Source organism: Lactuca sativa, chromosome 8 (genome assembly GCF_002870075.4).
Source record: "Lactuca sativa cultivar Salinas chromosome 8, Lsat_Salinas_v11, whole genome shotgun sequence".
Taxonomy (NCBI): Eukaryota; Viridiplantae; Streptophyta; class Magnoliopsida; order Asterales; family Asteraceae; genus Lactuca; species Lactuca sativa.
In genome coordinates this window covers 339,655,960-339,672,440 of record NC_056630.2, presented here as the reverse complement: position 1 = coordinate 339,672,440, position 16,481 = coordinate 339,655,960, and the positions used below count along the sequence as shown (strand labels likewise).

The window sequence follows — 16,481 nt, the reverse complement described above, 5'->3', positions numbered from 1 at the left end:
TCAAATACAGGCTGCTTCTTGGTTTTCCAAGATCGATTTGAGATCAGGGTATCATCAGGTCAGGGTGAGGGAGGAAGATGTGGAGAAGACCACGTTCCGGACTCGTTATGGACATTACGAGTTCGTGGTGATGCCGTTTGGACTCACCAACGCGCCAGTAGTGTTTATGGATCTGATGAATTAGGTATGTAGACCGATGTTCGATCGTTCGGTTATTGTGTTCATAGATGATATCTTGGCTTATTCCAAGACCCGAGAGCAGCACGAGGAGCATCTACGGGAGTTATTAGGTGTACTGAGACGGGAACGATTGTATGCCAAGTTCTTGAAGTGTAAGTTTTGGTTACGAGAGGTCCAGTTCCTCGGGCATCTTATTAACCAGGAGGGGATATTGGTCGATCCGGCCAAGATCGAGACAGTTATGCAGTGGGAGGTTCCCAAGTCTCCTTTGTACATCAGGAGTTTCTTGGGGCTGGCAGGGTATTATCGGAAGTTTATCCAGGATTTTTTGAAGATTGCAGTACCCCTCACTCGTCTGACGAGGAAAGGGGTGGTTTTCCGGTGGGGCCCCGAGCAGCAGGGGGCATTTGAGACTCTTCGGCAGCGGTTGTGTGAGGCTCTAGTTCTGACCCTCCCTGGTGGAGTAGAGGATTTTGTGGTATTTTGTGATGCATCAATCACAGGGTTAGGGGCTGTCCTCATGCAGAGAGGACGAGTGATAGCCTATGCATCTCGACAGTTGAAGTCGCATGAGACAAGGTACCCTACACATGACTTGGAGTTGGGGGCAGTGGTTTTCGCCCTCAAGATTTGGAGACATTACCTTTATGGGTACCGTTGTACCATATACACGGATCACAAGAGCCTGAGTCATATCATGGACAAACCCAATTTAAATATGAGGCAGCATAGGTGGTTGGATGTAGTCAAGGACTACGACGGCGAGATCCTTTACCATCCAGGTAAAGCGAACGTGGTGGTGGACGCTTTGAGCCGTAAGTCGGTTGGGTTTTCTACTCCTGCCATATGTATGAGGATATCCGTGGATTCACCATGGTAGATTTGATCAGTGATGCTCAAGTTGAGGGTATGCGGCAGGAGAACCGGAAACTAGAGAGGATCAAGGGTGAAAATACCCGATTTGTGCGAGATAGTCGGGGATTATTGACCAGATGTGTCGGGTATGGGTTTCAATGACTGGTGGAGTCAGGAAGACAGTCATGGAGGAGGCTCACAAGTCTCGTTTCTCTATCCATCCGGGGGCCACCAAGATGTACAAAGACCTGAGTTTGAGTTACTGGTGGCCATGTATGAAGCAAGAGATCGCCTGGTATGTTGAGAGGTGCTTGACTTGTCGAATGGTCAAGGCTGAGCATCAGAGACCTCATGGTAAACTGCAGCCTCTCGAGATTTCCATGTGGAAATGGGAACAGATCACCATGGATTTCATTACCAAGTTGCCAAGGACGGCAAAGGGGTATGATCCTATATGGGTCATTGTGGATCGATTGACCAAGAGTGCCTATTTCCTGCCTATACGAGAGACTCCTCAGCCGAGAAATTGGCCGATTTGTATGTTAGTGAGATTGTAGCTCATCACGGGGTTCCGATATCCATCATTTCTGATCGAAATGTTAGGTTCACTTCTTGGTTTTGGCAAAAGTTTCACGAAGAGTTGGGCACACGGTTGCACTTTAGCACAACTTTCCATCTGCAGACAAACGCCCAGGGTGAGTGGACCATACAGACTCTCAAGGATATGTTGAGAACCTGTGCTATCGATTTTGGTGGGAGTTGGGATTCCTACCTACCCCTTGCTGAGTTTTCATACAACAACAACTTTCATTCCAGCATTCGCGCCCCGCCTTATGAGCTGTTGTATGGCCGGAGATGTTATACCCCGGTCTGTTGGGGTGAGGTCGGGCATAGGGTGATGGGTCGGACGGAGGTGGTTTTGCAAACCACCGAAATGATTCAGCAGATCAGACAACAGCTGCAGACCGCGCAGAGTCGGCAGAAGAGTTACACCGACAGACGCCGATTTGAGTTGGAGTTTCAGGTCGGGGATATGGTACTTCTGAAGGTCTTACGCTGGAAGGGTGTAATTCGTTTCAGGAAGAGGGGGAAATCGGGTCCCCGATATATTGGACCATTCAGGGTCATTGCCAGAGTCGACAAGGTGGTATACAGACTAGATCTTCCAGATGAGATTAGCCGCATTCACAACACCTTTCATGTTTCGTAACTGCGAAAGTTCATCATGGATCAAGAGGCAGTGGTACCGTTGGGTGATATTCAAGTCGATGAGCACTTGAATTACGCTGATAGGCCGGTAGCTATATTGGAGAAAAAGATGAAAGTCTTATGGAACAAGGAGATACCTCTGGTGAAGGTATAGTGGGAGCATCGAAAGGGATCCGAATGGACTTGGGGAGCTGGAGGCTGAAATACAAGAGCATTACATGCAGTTCTTTACAGCAGCAGCAGACTTTAGGGACGAAGTCTAGATCAAGTGGGGGAGAATTGTAACGCCTCGACTCTCAGGTATGATTTATAATATATTTATGGGCCTACTCGACGAGTCTATGCCCTGACTCGTCGAGTAGCAGCGGGATCGGCCACATCATTAAGTGATAGACTCGCCGAGTTGGGCAAGTGACTCGACGAGTCAGAGCTGGTAGAGGAAACCCTAATTCTTTGGGTTTGGCACCCTATTTAAAGGATCATTAGCATCCTTGTGACTCTCCACAACCTCTAGAGAGTCCAGCAAAAACCCTAAACGAGTGTGTGCCGTTTTGTGAGGATTTCAAGGCTTGGAAAGTAGATTTGGTGGAGAGGACTTGAAGATAAGAAGGTAGCAACAAGAGAGCTTGTGTGAATCTCAACTTGTCCTCTCTAGTTTCATTTGGAGGTATCAATTCGTTTTCTTGACTCAAATCCTTTCTAGATCTCATGTGGATGAAGATTTGGGGCTTTTTCCATATTAGGGAGCCTTTTGAGGTGGAGGAGTTGGATCTGAAGTTGCCACTTCAGATTTGGACTCCTCTTTGATCATAGATTCATAGAGTCAAGTTATGGAAATGAATAAACTTCCCTTTTGTGAGTTAAACCCCATTTCATGCTTGTTTATTGCCTTTTGAGATTCCATAGCCATGCAAGTACGTAAAGGTAGCAACTTTACGTTTCTACTGCACCTAGGAACCCCGATCTACATCCTGGAACGATTGATTAACTCTAAATCGATGGATTATGGATTAGGTTGTGTGAACTCGACGAGTTGGATGATCTGACTCGACGAGTCATGCCAGGGTTTCTGAGTTCTGAGTCGTAACTGAACTCGACGGGTCTTACGGATGACTCGGCAAGTTTGATGAGTTTAATCGGATTAATAGAATGCTATGGACTCGACGAGTGTGATGCTGTACTCGACGAGTCAGGTCAACATAATTAGTTAACTGTTGACTGTTGAGTTTGACCAGAGGGGACCAGAGCCTTATGAGGGTAGTTTAGGTAATTGGAATTTATGGTGGATCTGGTTAGGTTGGTGTTCGGGAGCAAGGTTGGGAAACATTTGATACAACATTTTCGACTCTCTAGCAAGGTGAGTTATCCTCACTATACTAAGGGGTCTAAGGCACTAAGGCCGGCCCATTTGATATGTTATCTTGAGTTGTGTTAAATGTTGAGTACGACTTAGTGTTGCATGCTAGTGGTTATGCCTGTTAGGTAGGTCTATAGGACTACCTGTGATGTTATAAGATTATTGCATGCTCGATTCTTATGATTTATGTGTTTGTTATATGGGATGGGTTGAGGTTGTACTGCTTCGTGCGGTAGCCAACAAACCCTTGGAGCATTCCAGTTACGGGCTAAGGGAGACTCGTACTATGGGCTCGGGAGCATTCCAGTTACGGGCTGAGGGAGACTCGTACTGTGGGCTCATGGGTATTACAGTCTGTATGGCTGTGGACCCGTTATGTGCTGATCTGTTCAGTTTATTATATGATTGTGTGGACTGTATGAGTATCAATATTTTGGGGGTAACTCACTAAGCTTTCGGGCTTACAGTTTCAGTTTATTGTTTCAGGTACCTCAGGGGATCGTGGCAAGGTGAATGCATGATCGTACAGCTAGCTCCTCACTTTATGTTTATGTTTCTGGGATATACTCTGATAAATAATATTTTGAAAACATAGTTGTAATGTTTGATGAATTTGATGTGTTTTTAAAAGTTTAAATTTGCTTGAAATTTTTGGGTGTTACATACGAGGTTACAAAAAATAAAAAAGAAAAAAGAAAAAAGAAAAAAAAAAATAAAACCATAGCATTCATACGAAACCTACGGTGTATAAGTCCACACTGTACAATCTATGCATTGTACACTTGTACATCGCAGGTTTCGTATGAAACCTACGGTTTTAATATATATATATATATATATATATATATATATATATATATATATATATATATATATATATATATATATATATATATATATGTGTGTGTGTGTGTGTGTGTGTGTGTGTGTGTGTGTGTATGTATATTTTAAATAATTAGCCCAATATATAAAACTATTCCTAATCAACAATATGGTAAAATTTTGATAAAAAATGGATGTACCTCATTGTTCTTTGGGTACTCTATTGAGAGAAAAAAGTAGGTAAAACCAAAAAAATAATAGTCAAAATAACCTAATCTGAAAAATTATACATTATATACTATGGGCCAATGGACCGCAACATTGCCACGAAAAAGTAGTTTCCGACTGTTAACCATAGTCAACTTGCATTGACCGTAGTCAATCCTGATCAATCTACTATTTTGTGGGCTGCTTTTGAATAATGTGTTTTTTTAGATACATAAAGTATTTTAAAACTAATAAGCTATTTTGAAACTTATCCCAACACCCGCTAATGTTTTTATTTTAGGGTTTACCATTTATCCAATATTCAGGGGGTGTTTGGATAGGGAAAAATATGTTGTTTATTGCTTATTGCTTAATCTCACCGCAATAAGCAAATTTAAGTGTTTGGATAAGAGTCTTTAAAAATCAGCTTATTACGGTAGGAATAAGTTAAATAAGCCGATTTTAATAAGCACGAGGGGAATGTTTATTGATCATTTTACTCATATAAGATGTTTTGTTTGTCAAACAATTAAAATGTTTATTGTTTATTGCTTATTTCCACCGCAATAAGCTAATCCAAACATATTTTAAAAAAGTGTTTATTCCTACCGCAATAAGCAAATCTCTCTGTTCTAATAAATGAATAGGTTTATTCTTCTATTGACAAGTGTCATAATATTAGAACTCATCATTAATATTATATATTATATGTCCCTTATCATGTCACTTGTCAACCTATTAATTATCCATTTTAAATTTTAAATTTCTCATTTAATTATATTAAATTAATAATTGATTCTCCACTTTAAATTTAAATTTCTTCGATTTAATTATATTAAATTAATAACATTAAATTAAAAATAAAATAAAATCAATACAAATTATATTATATAAATTATATAAGATGATGTATTTGTTGAAATCAAGGATTATAATTTACGAGCTGATTCTGAGACGGAGATCAGAAGCATTGGCACAAGTCAATTAGGCCAAGAAGAGATTATAATGATCTTCAATCGCTTTATTTCGAAAGCCACACTGTTAACTGATGATGCCTTTAAAATCCCAGGTCACATCTGGACTACTGGACGGAAAATCCCGAATTCATACGCGATTTATGCAACCCACAATCCCTGAAATTGGATTCGCAGGTCGCTCTCCGCCACTGACGGGGACTACAAATTCTAGGGTTTTATCTATACACGCTCTCTTTATTATCATGTTGTTGAGTGTTGTTTATACGTATTAAAATCAAGTATTAGGGCATTGCACTTTAAGCCCAGTTTTGCAATTGTTGGTAAACATTGTGTTTTGGGTTGAAGTTTGATTGTTCTTGTATTGCAAAACACACATACACCATCCTCCTCAAATCCAGAAAGAGACAGCAGCTACATCACTTTGCCATTCCCTCTCTTGATCCCAATATTTAGCTGACTAGATTTGAAAGCTCAGTGGAACAATTAATTAGGTAGAAAAAATTCATGCAGACCCATTCCCATGTCCCAATTTGTATGTCTCTAAATTGAAAAATCTCATTCGAATTCAATAGCTGGAAGTATTTGACTTTAGATATGCATTCTTTTAGTTTCAAATACATAAAACTGAACTAAATCTCATATTATTGCTTTATTAAAGTCTAATATCCCATCCATCAAGTCAACTGCTCTAGTTTTAGTGATGACCTGGAGAGGATTGTAGCAGCAACTACACTATTTGCAGCTTCTGTGTAGTGGACACCATCCCATACGATGGCTGATGTTACATTATTGCATATGCTGTACCCCGGTTGCCCGCATGTGGCTTTCACATTGTAATTGTTGGGAGGCCCTCCATACCCACAGCATGCCTTGAATGGTTCTACAAATCCTGTCAACCAACCCACAAACCACCATTAGTCTCATTATCATTCGCACACTATAAGATGTGTGTGGGTGTGGGTGTGGGGTGCTTTATTACCATATTTTGAGGGCTCTGCGAAGAGATTGTATTTGATGGTGTACACATCCACATACACAATAACTGCATCTTTCAATAACGACCTCAACTCTTTGCACATTTTATGTAAACCTTTGTTAAAAAGTTTTGCTAAATCATTGTGGACACGGAAGCATCCAATTTTGTCAAGGTCGGTAGCATTGTGTGCATGTAATGCAAGCTCTTTAGGAGCACAACCCAGTGGCCCGGTGTTGTGTATCCAGAACTTTCTACCACCATACTGGTATAACGTCTGCATTTCACATATTTTTCAATCATACATCTAATTAAAACAGTAAACAAGATGAAATGAAATCAAGAGATACTCACTTGAACAGCTAGTTTGATTTCTGCTATAAAAGATGGAATTTTGGCTGCAACTGGGGCATAACTGAGATTTGCTGCATATAGTGCGACCAGTAGATCATTTTGTCCTATATCTATCATGTAAACTGCACTACGGAATCCATCTTCATTGATAAAGTTCCCAGAACCTGTTATCATCCAAATTAAAGAAAACAGATAACCAACCAGCCATGCATGCACAAAGTAAGTAATTGCATACATACCGAGGGAAAGGAGTTCAAGTGACCGATTCTTGAAGTGCACGAATTGGCGAACCTGAACATCAAGCTGAAAAGGTACAAATTGTGGTAGAGTCATGGCTCCAGCTACTGCAAAATTTACGCCACTCGTAAAATTTGGTGCCAGTGACTCCAGATATGGGCTCAAATAGCTCAGCTTCAGATGTTCACCTGTTTCAAGAATCAAAATTCATCAAATTTACCAGATATATATATATATATATATATATATATATATATATATATATATATATATATATATATATATGACAGAGAGAGAGAGAGAGACTTACAGAAAAAATCAATGATGAGTCGACCATCACCAAAACGGCCGGTGCCTTTGTGAAAGAAGGTAATGCCGTGTGGAAGGCCAATGGGAAGTCCTGCACCGGCCAGCACTCCTCCAGTGTCGGAATTTGAGTCACCAAAGTTAATTATACGAATAGCTGGTCTCGCTCTTGCTCTTGCTCTGGTGGACCCCGACATACCTAACAGTAACACCAAACAGACCCATAATATTACCAGCCTCTTCTTCATATCCATCTCCATCCTCATTCATATATAAACCACTACCTAATCTGTCTCTCTAGTTCCAATCTTTTGCTGAAAACCTTCATCTCAATATATACACATGTTGATGACCATCATTTCAGGAATTATTTATAAAATCAAGTTGCACGCAGAAACTTTTATATATATATATATATATATATATATATATATATATATATATATATATATATATATATATATATATATATATATAAAGGAAACCACAAGGAAGGGAACATGCATGCATGTGGATCACCACCAGTTGAGGAATTAAATATATCAAGTTGCAGGATGTATATTGTAAAATTAAGGAGCCAAAGCCTAGCTAACAAGGGGCCAAGGGGGCGTGCGTTTACATATACTCTTAGATTTATAAAACATTTTTAGGAATAGGCTTTGTTAATAATAGGGGTGGCAATCTTCGACCCAACTCGTAACCCGATATTGACCCAACACGAAAATAAACAAGTTTGGGTTGAGATTTTTGACCCGCCAACCCACCAACCCGTTTATTTCATGGGTTGGGTTGGGTTACTTGTTTGGGTTCGCAGGTCAACCCGTCAACCTGATTTTATATATATATATATATATATATATATATATATATATATATATATATATATATATATATATATATATATATATATATATATATATATATAATGTTTAAAAAATATATTTAATTATTTATTAGTTTTGAATATTTGATTATCGTTTAATCGTTTTCCGAATTCCAAAACTGCAAAACTTTTTCGAGTCGACTTAGCGTACCCTAAGAAGCCCCTAATAAAAAAGAAATTCAGTCTTCACTCTCCAAACTCACAACTCCGTGTCTCCTGTGTCTCCGTCGATTAAGGCATCGAGTCATCGACTGTCGCAGTACCGCACGCACACCACTCGTCTTCTCGTCCTCCGGTTGTCGCACACCATTCGTCGTCGTCACTCCTGTTTATGACTTTATGTTGAATGTTTAAGACTTTATGACTTCATTTTATTTGTATTTTTTAATTTCATTTTAAAATGTGTTGCTTATTAAATGGGTTATACGGGTTGGGTTCGACCCACTGACCCACAAACCCATATACTTATACGGGTTATATGGGTTGGGTTGGGTTGATGTTTTCAACCCGCCAACCCACCAACCCATATATTATATGAGTTGGGTTTGGTTAATGTATTCTGATCCGCCAACCCGAACCCAACCCAATTGTCAGGCCTAGTTAATAAGTGGTATTATCTAGACTTGGTCTCAACTTTAAGGGTTACGTTGGTTAGTCAAAGGTTGCGGTGTTTGGCCTCACCGAATTGGCAGTTATTTAACTTCTTAATTAACTTTCATCTCTTTTATATATATATATATATATATATATATATATATATATATATATATATATATATATATATATATATATATATATATATATATATATATATATATATATATATATATATAAAACTCAAAGTTTCTCGAGAACCCAAGAACTAAAAATGCACCACTCTCTCAAAAGTTTTAAGGGCTAAGATTTTTAATTACAATCTCGTAATTAAGAGAAGTCTGAATGGTCTGTATGGGTTTTTAACAAATATCATAAGGGTAAATTAGGTATCATCCCTAAAACTCAGAATTTAATACTTTTGAGAACAACGTTTGATCCTTCTCTCATGTGTTCTTCATTGACGATCAAAGACGCCTCCCTCTTCCCTCATCCATCGATCGCCTCCCTCCTCCCTTAATCGGCCACCTCTACCTCTATCGACTGCTAATCGTCACTCCTTGATTCTAGATCAGTGACGTCGAATCGACGAACCAATAAATCGACTTCGTTTCACTCCGATCGTATCACCGACAACATACCCATCGTTGCTGTAGAACTCTAGAAATCAATCGATGTTTCACAAATCCCTTTCACATCGCCTTGTAGAATCCAAAAATCGATTAATGAGTAATAAATCATGTATCAGATCTTAATTTTTATTTGATCTCACACTGATTTTCGTACTCATCTCCCCAAATCTAACACCAGAGGTGTCTTCGTACATCTGGATTGAGAGCAATTCTCGAAAATCGTATATTTGGATTGATCGAAGTCTTCATCACAAGCTTCAAGCGGTCGACATGTTAGTCAGAAATACGATCTCTCCTAGTTTCACACATGTTATTTAAGTATAACAAGTTTGTTATAGTCATTTTATCATTTTCAGTATTATATCACTTATTTTTCTCTCTAATTGACATATCTCGAGTTTATCCTTATATGATTGACGCCAAGGATGGGTTTGATAGTGTTACCATTACCTTGTAGTTGTTAACTAAAAGTTATCATGTGCTTCTGATGCCTTTGGTTGATTGTTAGTCTTTAATTCATTATGTATCACAATTGAAGAATACTATTGAAGAATCAAGAAATTGCTTGTAGAATATGACCAGTAACATGAGTTCATAGCTCTTCATCATGAATGGCTAAATTCTCCTGTGATATCAACATAATAAAGCGATCATTATCCAAATTGTATGGAATTCAACCCGTTTCCAAAGTCATTTACTTCTTTGAAGCAAACATTCAATTTTAATCTTTAACCAATTAAGAACTACTTTGTCAACCATAAGCTACACATTTTATAGCATCCTACTTTCTATGGTTTTCTTATTATAGTTAAGTTTTGTATATATTATTATTGTTTCCGATTAGAGTTCATTATGGAGGTATTTTGTATGAATTTGTTCCTTGGAATGGAGTTGTGGAATGGGAAGTTACTCAATGAGTCAATGGGGTTACTGGCATGTAACAAATATAATGAAACACATAAGGTGACTAATTATCTTATTCTTATCTATCATCTATTTCTTTCTTTTCTTGCTAAATAAAGTGAGTAAATGACTATTTTGCCCTTGTTTCTGATGAACAAATAAAACTAGAAGCTTCAACCAAGTACCCTTATACTGAGAGATCCAACTATAGAAGTTGGGTTTGCACCAGCTTGTAAAGATAGATGCACTACTGACTTAACAATGAAAATTTGGGAAAAAAACATCTGATGGAAGTAATGGGAAAGTAATAACTTAAATTTTAATTATTTTTCATAAAATTTTGTCCTAAATAACTTGGCGAAACAAATACTTTTTAAACATTATTAACATTTAACCGTTTAACACTTTTTTTTTTTATCAATGTGTAGCTTATTTTGGATGTAACAAGGGAAAGGGGTTACTTGATGTGGATATTATTGCTCCTAAATTTGTTCGCCTAGATAAAACAAAAGTCCAAATCCAAGAAATTGATGACCAAAAGGTAACTAAATAACTACATTTTCACTTTTTAATGAAGCTTAACTCAAGAATCTTTACTTACAGGTTATGGTTTCTATAGGAGATGGAAAAACTAAAAAATTTATAATCCTAAAAACACTTAAAGGTAGTTGAAATGGGAAGACATTATTATGGATTTTATCACAAATCTTCCCAGGACCGCGCGAGGAGTGGATTCGATTTGGGTCATCATCGATCGATTGACCAAGAGCGCCCATTTTATTCCGATTCAGGAGAACATTTCGGCTGAAAAGTTGGCCAACATCTATATCAGGGAGGTGGTGGCGCGGCATGGGGTGCCAGTATCGGTGATTTCAGACAGAGATATTCGGTTCACTTCCAGGTTCTGGAAGAAGTTTCATGATGAGCTGGGTACTCGTCTGTATTTTAGCACCACCTTTCACCCGCAGACGGATGGTCAGACCGAGTGGTAAGATAACTAATGGCAACCATTGACAGACAAGGATATCATTCAGAAGTCGCGTGGAGCGACTGCGTGTGGGTCTTCTGACTCCGCAACCGGGTCGGGGCCCAGCATTTCAGATGGTTGGTGAATGAATTAAGACCAGGCAGGTCTCGTTAGATTTTGGAAAGCAGCCATGTGGCAACATACTGCTTCAGGCAGTTCAGTGTTCGGGTAGTTTTAGCGTCTGGAAAGTGCTAGTACTTGTGTCTTAGGTTGCAAGTACACACAGAATAGTAGGTTTATTGGGGAGTGACAAGTCACTCATATTAGGAGTATCTGGGCCTCAGCCAGGTACAAGTGATCTGCAGAGATAATTAGGTATGTGATCTTGTTTTATAGTGGGAACCTCGAGTTATCAGAAGTTGAGTAGCCAATTGAAGGGATAAGTGGACTGGGTTCAACGATAATGATTCAGAAGGGGTGGAATGTCAAGGATTCAGACCATCTTGAGACAACAGATTTCAGACGGAGTAAATGTGATCTTGTTGCGAGGAATTTGTTCATATGAGGATATTAGGGCTTTGCAATGATTGGTCACAGCTACCCTGGGAAGGCTAGGGTGTACCCTGGGATGTTGACCATGTTACTAGAGTGGTTGGGTGTGTAAGGAAGGATAAGGAATGATTTCGAGGACGAAATCTAATTTAAGTGGGGGAGAGTTGTAACACCCGTTTATTTATTAGATAGATAAATAAATTAATAAACAAATGGTAGCCCTAAAATAAATAATTATATATCAAAGGATGGTCTCGAGAGGCTAATTGTCGTAAAATTAGAAATTGAGGGATGAAGGGTAAGTGTTGGACCTTAATTTAAAAGAATTTGTCAAGCAAGGGGCGGTTTTGTAAATTCTGGATTAGTTTCATAAAGATTTTTAAGATAGGGAGCTGTTTAGTAAATCCTGACTTATTATGAAAGAAATTTATGGATTCAGGGTTTGGATGGTAAATATTGGCCTTGCTTTGAAAGAAAATGTGAAGGGAGGGACTGTTATTGTCAATATGGCAAACATTTAGATGGAACGGGTATTTAAGGGTTCAAAACCCTAACCCTAGCTCAAGAATTAGCAACCGTCATCTTCTTTCCCCACTTATTCCTCCTACCATCGGCCGCCACCCCCACTCTCACTTACTTCTCCGACCGACGTAGCCACCGAAGAACCAAGGTGACCGGCGACGACCGGCGCTGCAACAGAAGTCTCCGAGGCTGGAGTGACTGTGTGCAATCACCGCCATCCTCCCTTCACCACCTTTCCTCTCCTTCTCTCTTTCTGTTGCTGATGTTGCTCGCATGTCGGAGCCGTTGTTTCTTCTTCTCCATTCTTTGGTGCGACGTTTCAGCCACGATTGTCGTCGCCGCCGCTCCGAGCGGCTGCCTTGTGCTCCGGTTTCTGCCTGCCACCCGAAGTGGCTTAAGTGGTTGCTTGCTTCGCGAGGAACTCATGTGTGTGATGTTGCTTCAGGATTCGTTTGTTGAGTGTAGTGCATGACGGGGAAGCGAGAGGTTGAAGAGTTGCTGTCATTCTTGTTTCTATCAACCCCAACCACCGCCTGCCACCGCTGGTGGTGGCTGTTTTATGTGTACTTCTCGCATGTATGTGTGTGTAAAATGATGTAACTATGTGTGTGTGGTGGAGTGATGTTGTAAGGGAGATGCCATGCCGGAAAACCTATGGGAAAGGCCACCACCACCACCGTGAGGTGGTGGCTGCCACCATCTACCACCACCGGCCACCATAGGGTGGCTGTATGTGTTTATTTTGTTAGTGTGTGTGTTTATTTCAAGTTTTAGCATTGTAAAATGTAATAAAAAATGGAATAATGAAATGGAACTCAAACCACCACCGTAGGGTGGTGGCTGCCGCCACCGGTCGCCGTGTCGGGTGGCGGTGTGCTTAGTTGTGTTGGGATTGCTAGTTTGGGGATGTTTGATCAAGGGACTAAAACCCTAATGGGCCCAATGAGGCTTAATGGGCATAAAAGCCCAAACATGTGTCTAATGGGCTTAATGGACCCTAATGGATCCAAGGACTTAACTAATGGGCCTATTGGGCTAAGATGGGTTAGAAACCCTAATTAGGGTTTAGAAAACCCTAATATTGGATTTATGGGCTTGGACTTATTGAGACCCACTTGTGGGCCATTGGAATAATGGAATTGTGTGATTAAGCCCAATCACACCATATGACTTATTTAGAAGAATGATGAACTTAATGGATTAAGTCCTTAATGGGTTGAGTGAGAAACACTTAACCATAATCGTCATTTTATGTGAAACCCTAATTTCACATGGGTGTATTGTTGGGCCTTCTATTGGGCCTCGATGATTGCGTTATTAATGGACCATCCAAAGTCAAGAAAATGGAATAGAATATTTAATGGGCCTATGGTAAGGCCCATGTAATGGGTTTTGGCCCAATTTGGAAAATTAGGCCATAGAGGGGCCATAGTTTGGGCCTAAATGATTATATGATGTTAGGCCTTAGAATGAGACCATGTATAGGCTTGGGCCCAATTTGGAAAATTGGGCCATATGTTGGGCTTTGAGTCCTAGTGGACTTTGGGCCTATGAATTGGGCCTTGGGCTTGAATAAGCCAAGCTAGGGGTAATGTAGTAATTACCCAAAGCATGTACTTATGATTATGTAGTGGAACCCAATTATTAATTGGGTGTTGTTTTGATGTTGACAGTTCGGGAATCTGTCATCCAGCAGCTGGGGTTGAGTTTGCGGGACTTCAACAATGTGGGGTTGAGTCTATGGGACTTCAGCAGTGTGAGGTGAGTTACCTTCCAGTATCGGTGGGTCTACAGACACAATGCCAACCCACTAGTAGGAGTTGTTTGTTAGAGGATTGTCTTTGTGATAATTATCTGGTGTGTTGTTATCTGGTATGCTTTATGTGCTAGGATGCTATGACATATGTGTTAGTAGTGGTAAGGGTGATATAGCCCATAGTTACTGGTTGAAAGATACCGAAGAGGTGGGCAGAACCCTTCCACTAGTATGGATAAAGCATCCTTGTGGCATTGTCGTCTTGGACATGTCAACAAGAAACGCATAGCCCAACTTCGAAAAGATGGAGTGTTGGAGTCATTTGACCTTAGGGAACATGACACATGCGAGTCTTGTTTACTTGGAAAGATGACTAAGTCACCCTTCATGAGTACGTGTGAGAGGGGTGAGGGTCTATTGGACTTAATACATACCGATGTATGTGGACCGTTTAGATCAACCACGAAGGATGGAAACCGATTCTACGTGACCTTTACCGATGATTATAGTAGATATGGGTATATCTATTTAATCAAGCAAAAGTCAGAAACCTTTGAAAAGTTCAAAGAGTTCAAGAATGAAGTGGAGAATCAATTGGGCAGGAAAATCAAGATGTTTCGATCCGATCGAGGAGGAGAGTACCTAAGTCTTGAATTCCATGATTATCTCAAGGAGTGTGGAATAGTTTCGCAATTGACGCCTCCTAGGACACCGCAGTTGAATGGTGTGGCAGAAAGGCGTAATCGAACCTTATTGGATATGGTTCGCTCTATGATGAGTCGTGCTTCACTACCTATCTCTTTTTGGGGGTATGCCTTAGAGACTGCCGCCCATATCCTTAACCGAGTCCCTACTAAGAAGGTTGCCAAAACACCTCACGAGATGTGGACAGGGAAAGCTCCCTCGTTGGCACATATCAAGGTTTGGGGTTGCGAGGCTTTCGTAAGACGAGATACTCACGACAAGCTCGAACCTCGAAGTGAGCCATGTATTTTCATTGGCTACCCGCAGACATCCTTTGGATATCTCTTCTATAGACCGAAGGACAATGTTGTCTTTGTTGCGAGGAGAGGAGTTTCCCGAGAGCGAGAACTCATAGGCCAAGGAGACAGTGGGAGGCGAATCGAGCTTGAAGAAATTCAAGAGTCGATAGATGAAGGAACCTCTACCACTGGCACTCAACCCGAGGAGGAAACTCCGGTTGAACCGATTGACGAGTCCTTACCTCTTAGACGTTCTGATAGAGTTAGAGTTCATCCCCAGTTTTATGGTTTTCATATTACTACCGAAGGGGACACATATATTAGTGATGGTACACTAATAAATCTTGATGAACCTAATAGCTATAAGGAAGCCATGGCAGGCCCGGAGTCTGCGAAATGGAAGGAGGCAATGGATAGCGAGATCCAATCCATGTATGATAACCAAGTTTGGAATCTGGTTGATTATGTGCCCGGACGTAAGACCGTTGGGTGCAAATGGATCTTCAAGAAAAAGACCGACGTAGATGGAAACGTACACACATATAAAGCGCGATTGGTCGCGAAGGGCTTTACTCAAACTCCCGGAGTTGACTATGATGAGACCTTCTCACCAGTTGCGAAGATTAAATCAATTAGGGTGATGCTAGCTATTGCCGCATTTCATGATTATGAGATTTGGCAAATGGATGTCAAGACCACTTTCCTTAACGGAAAGTTGGCTGAGGATGTTTACATGGCTCAGCCAGAGGGGTTTGTGGATCCGAAACATCCGAATAGAGTGTGTAAGCTTGAGAAGTCCATTTATGGACTTAAGCAAGCGTCTCGCAGATGGAATCTTTGCTTCGATGAGAAAGTCAAAGAGTTTGGATTTGTACGAAGCGAAGACGAATCATGTGTATATGTCAAAGCCAGTGGGAGTAAAGTAAGCTTCCTCGTTCTATATGTCGATGACATATTACTCATAGGAAACGACATCCCGACTCTACAGGAGGTTAAGTCCTGGCTCGGGAAGTGCTTCGCTATGAAGGAACTCGGAGAGGCTTCTTACATTTTGGGAATAAGGATAGTGAGAGAAAGAAGTAAGAGACTAATAGGACTTAGTCAGAACACTTACTTAGAGAAGGTACTAAAACGTTTTAGTATGGAAAACTCGAAGAAGGGAGAATTACTGATACAAAGTAATGCCAAGTTGAGTAAGACTCAAAGTCCGAG

At 40.3% G+C, this 16,481-nt stretch overlaps 1 protein-coding gene across 1 annotated transcript; it reads right to left on the bottom strand.

The window, feature by feature from the left end:
• Window positions 1-6,176: 6,176 nt before the first annotated feature.
• On the bottom strand, window positions 6,177-7,822 carry LOC111907829 (GDSL esterase/lipase At3g62280-like). Its single transcript, XM_052767026.1, has 5 exons — window positions 7,482-7,822; window positions 7,174-7,359; window positions 6,935-7,098; window positions 6,587-6,857; window positions 6,177-6,496 (listed from the first exon to the last, which is right to left on the bottom strand). Exons 1-5 carry the CDS (start codon window positions 7,741-7,743, stop codon window positions 6,282-6,284), a joined length of 1,098 nt encoding a protein of 365 aa, XP_052622986.1. The 5' UTR covers window positions 7,744-7,822; the 3' UTR covers window positions 6,177-6,281.
• Window positions 7,823-16,481: the final 8,659 nt, after the last annotated feature.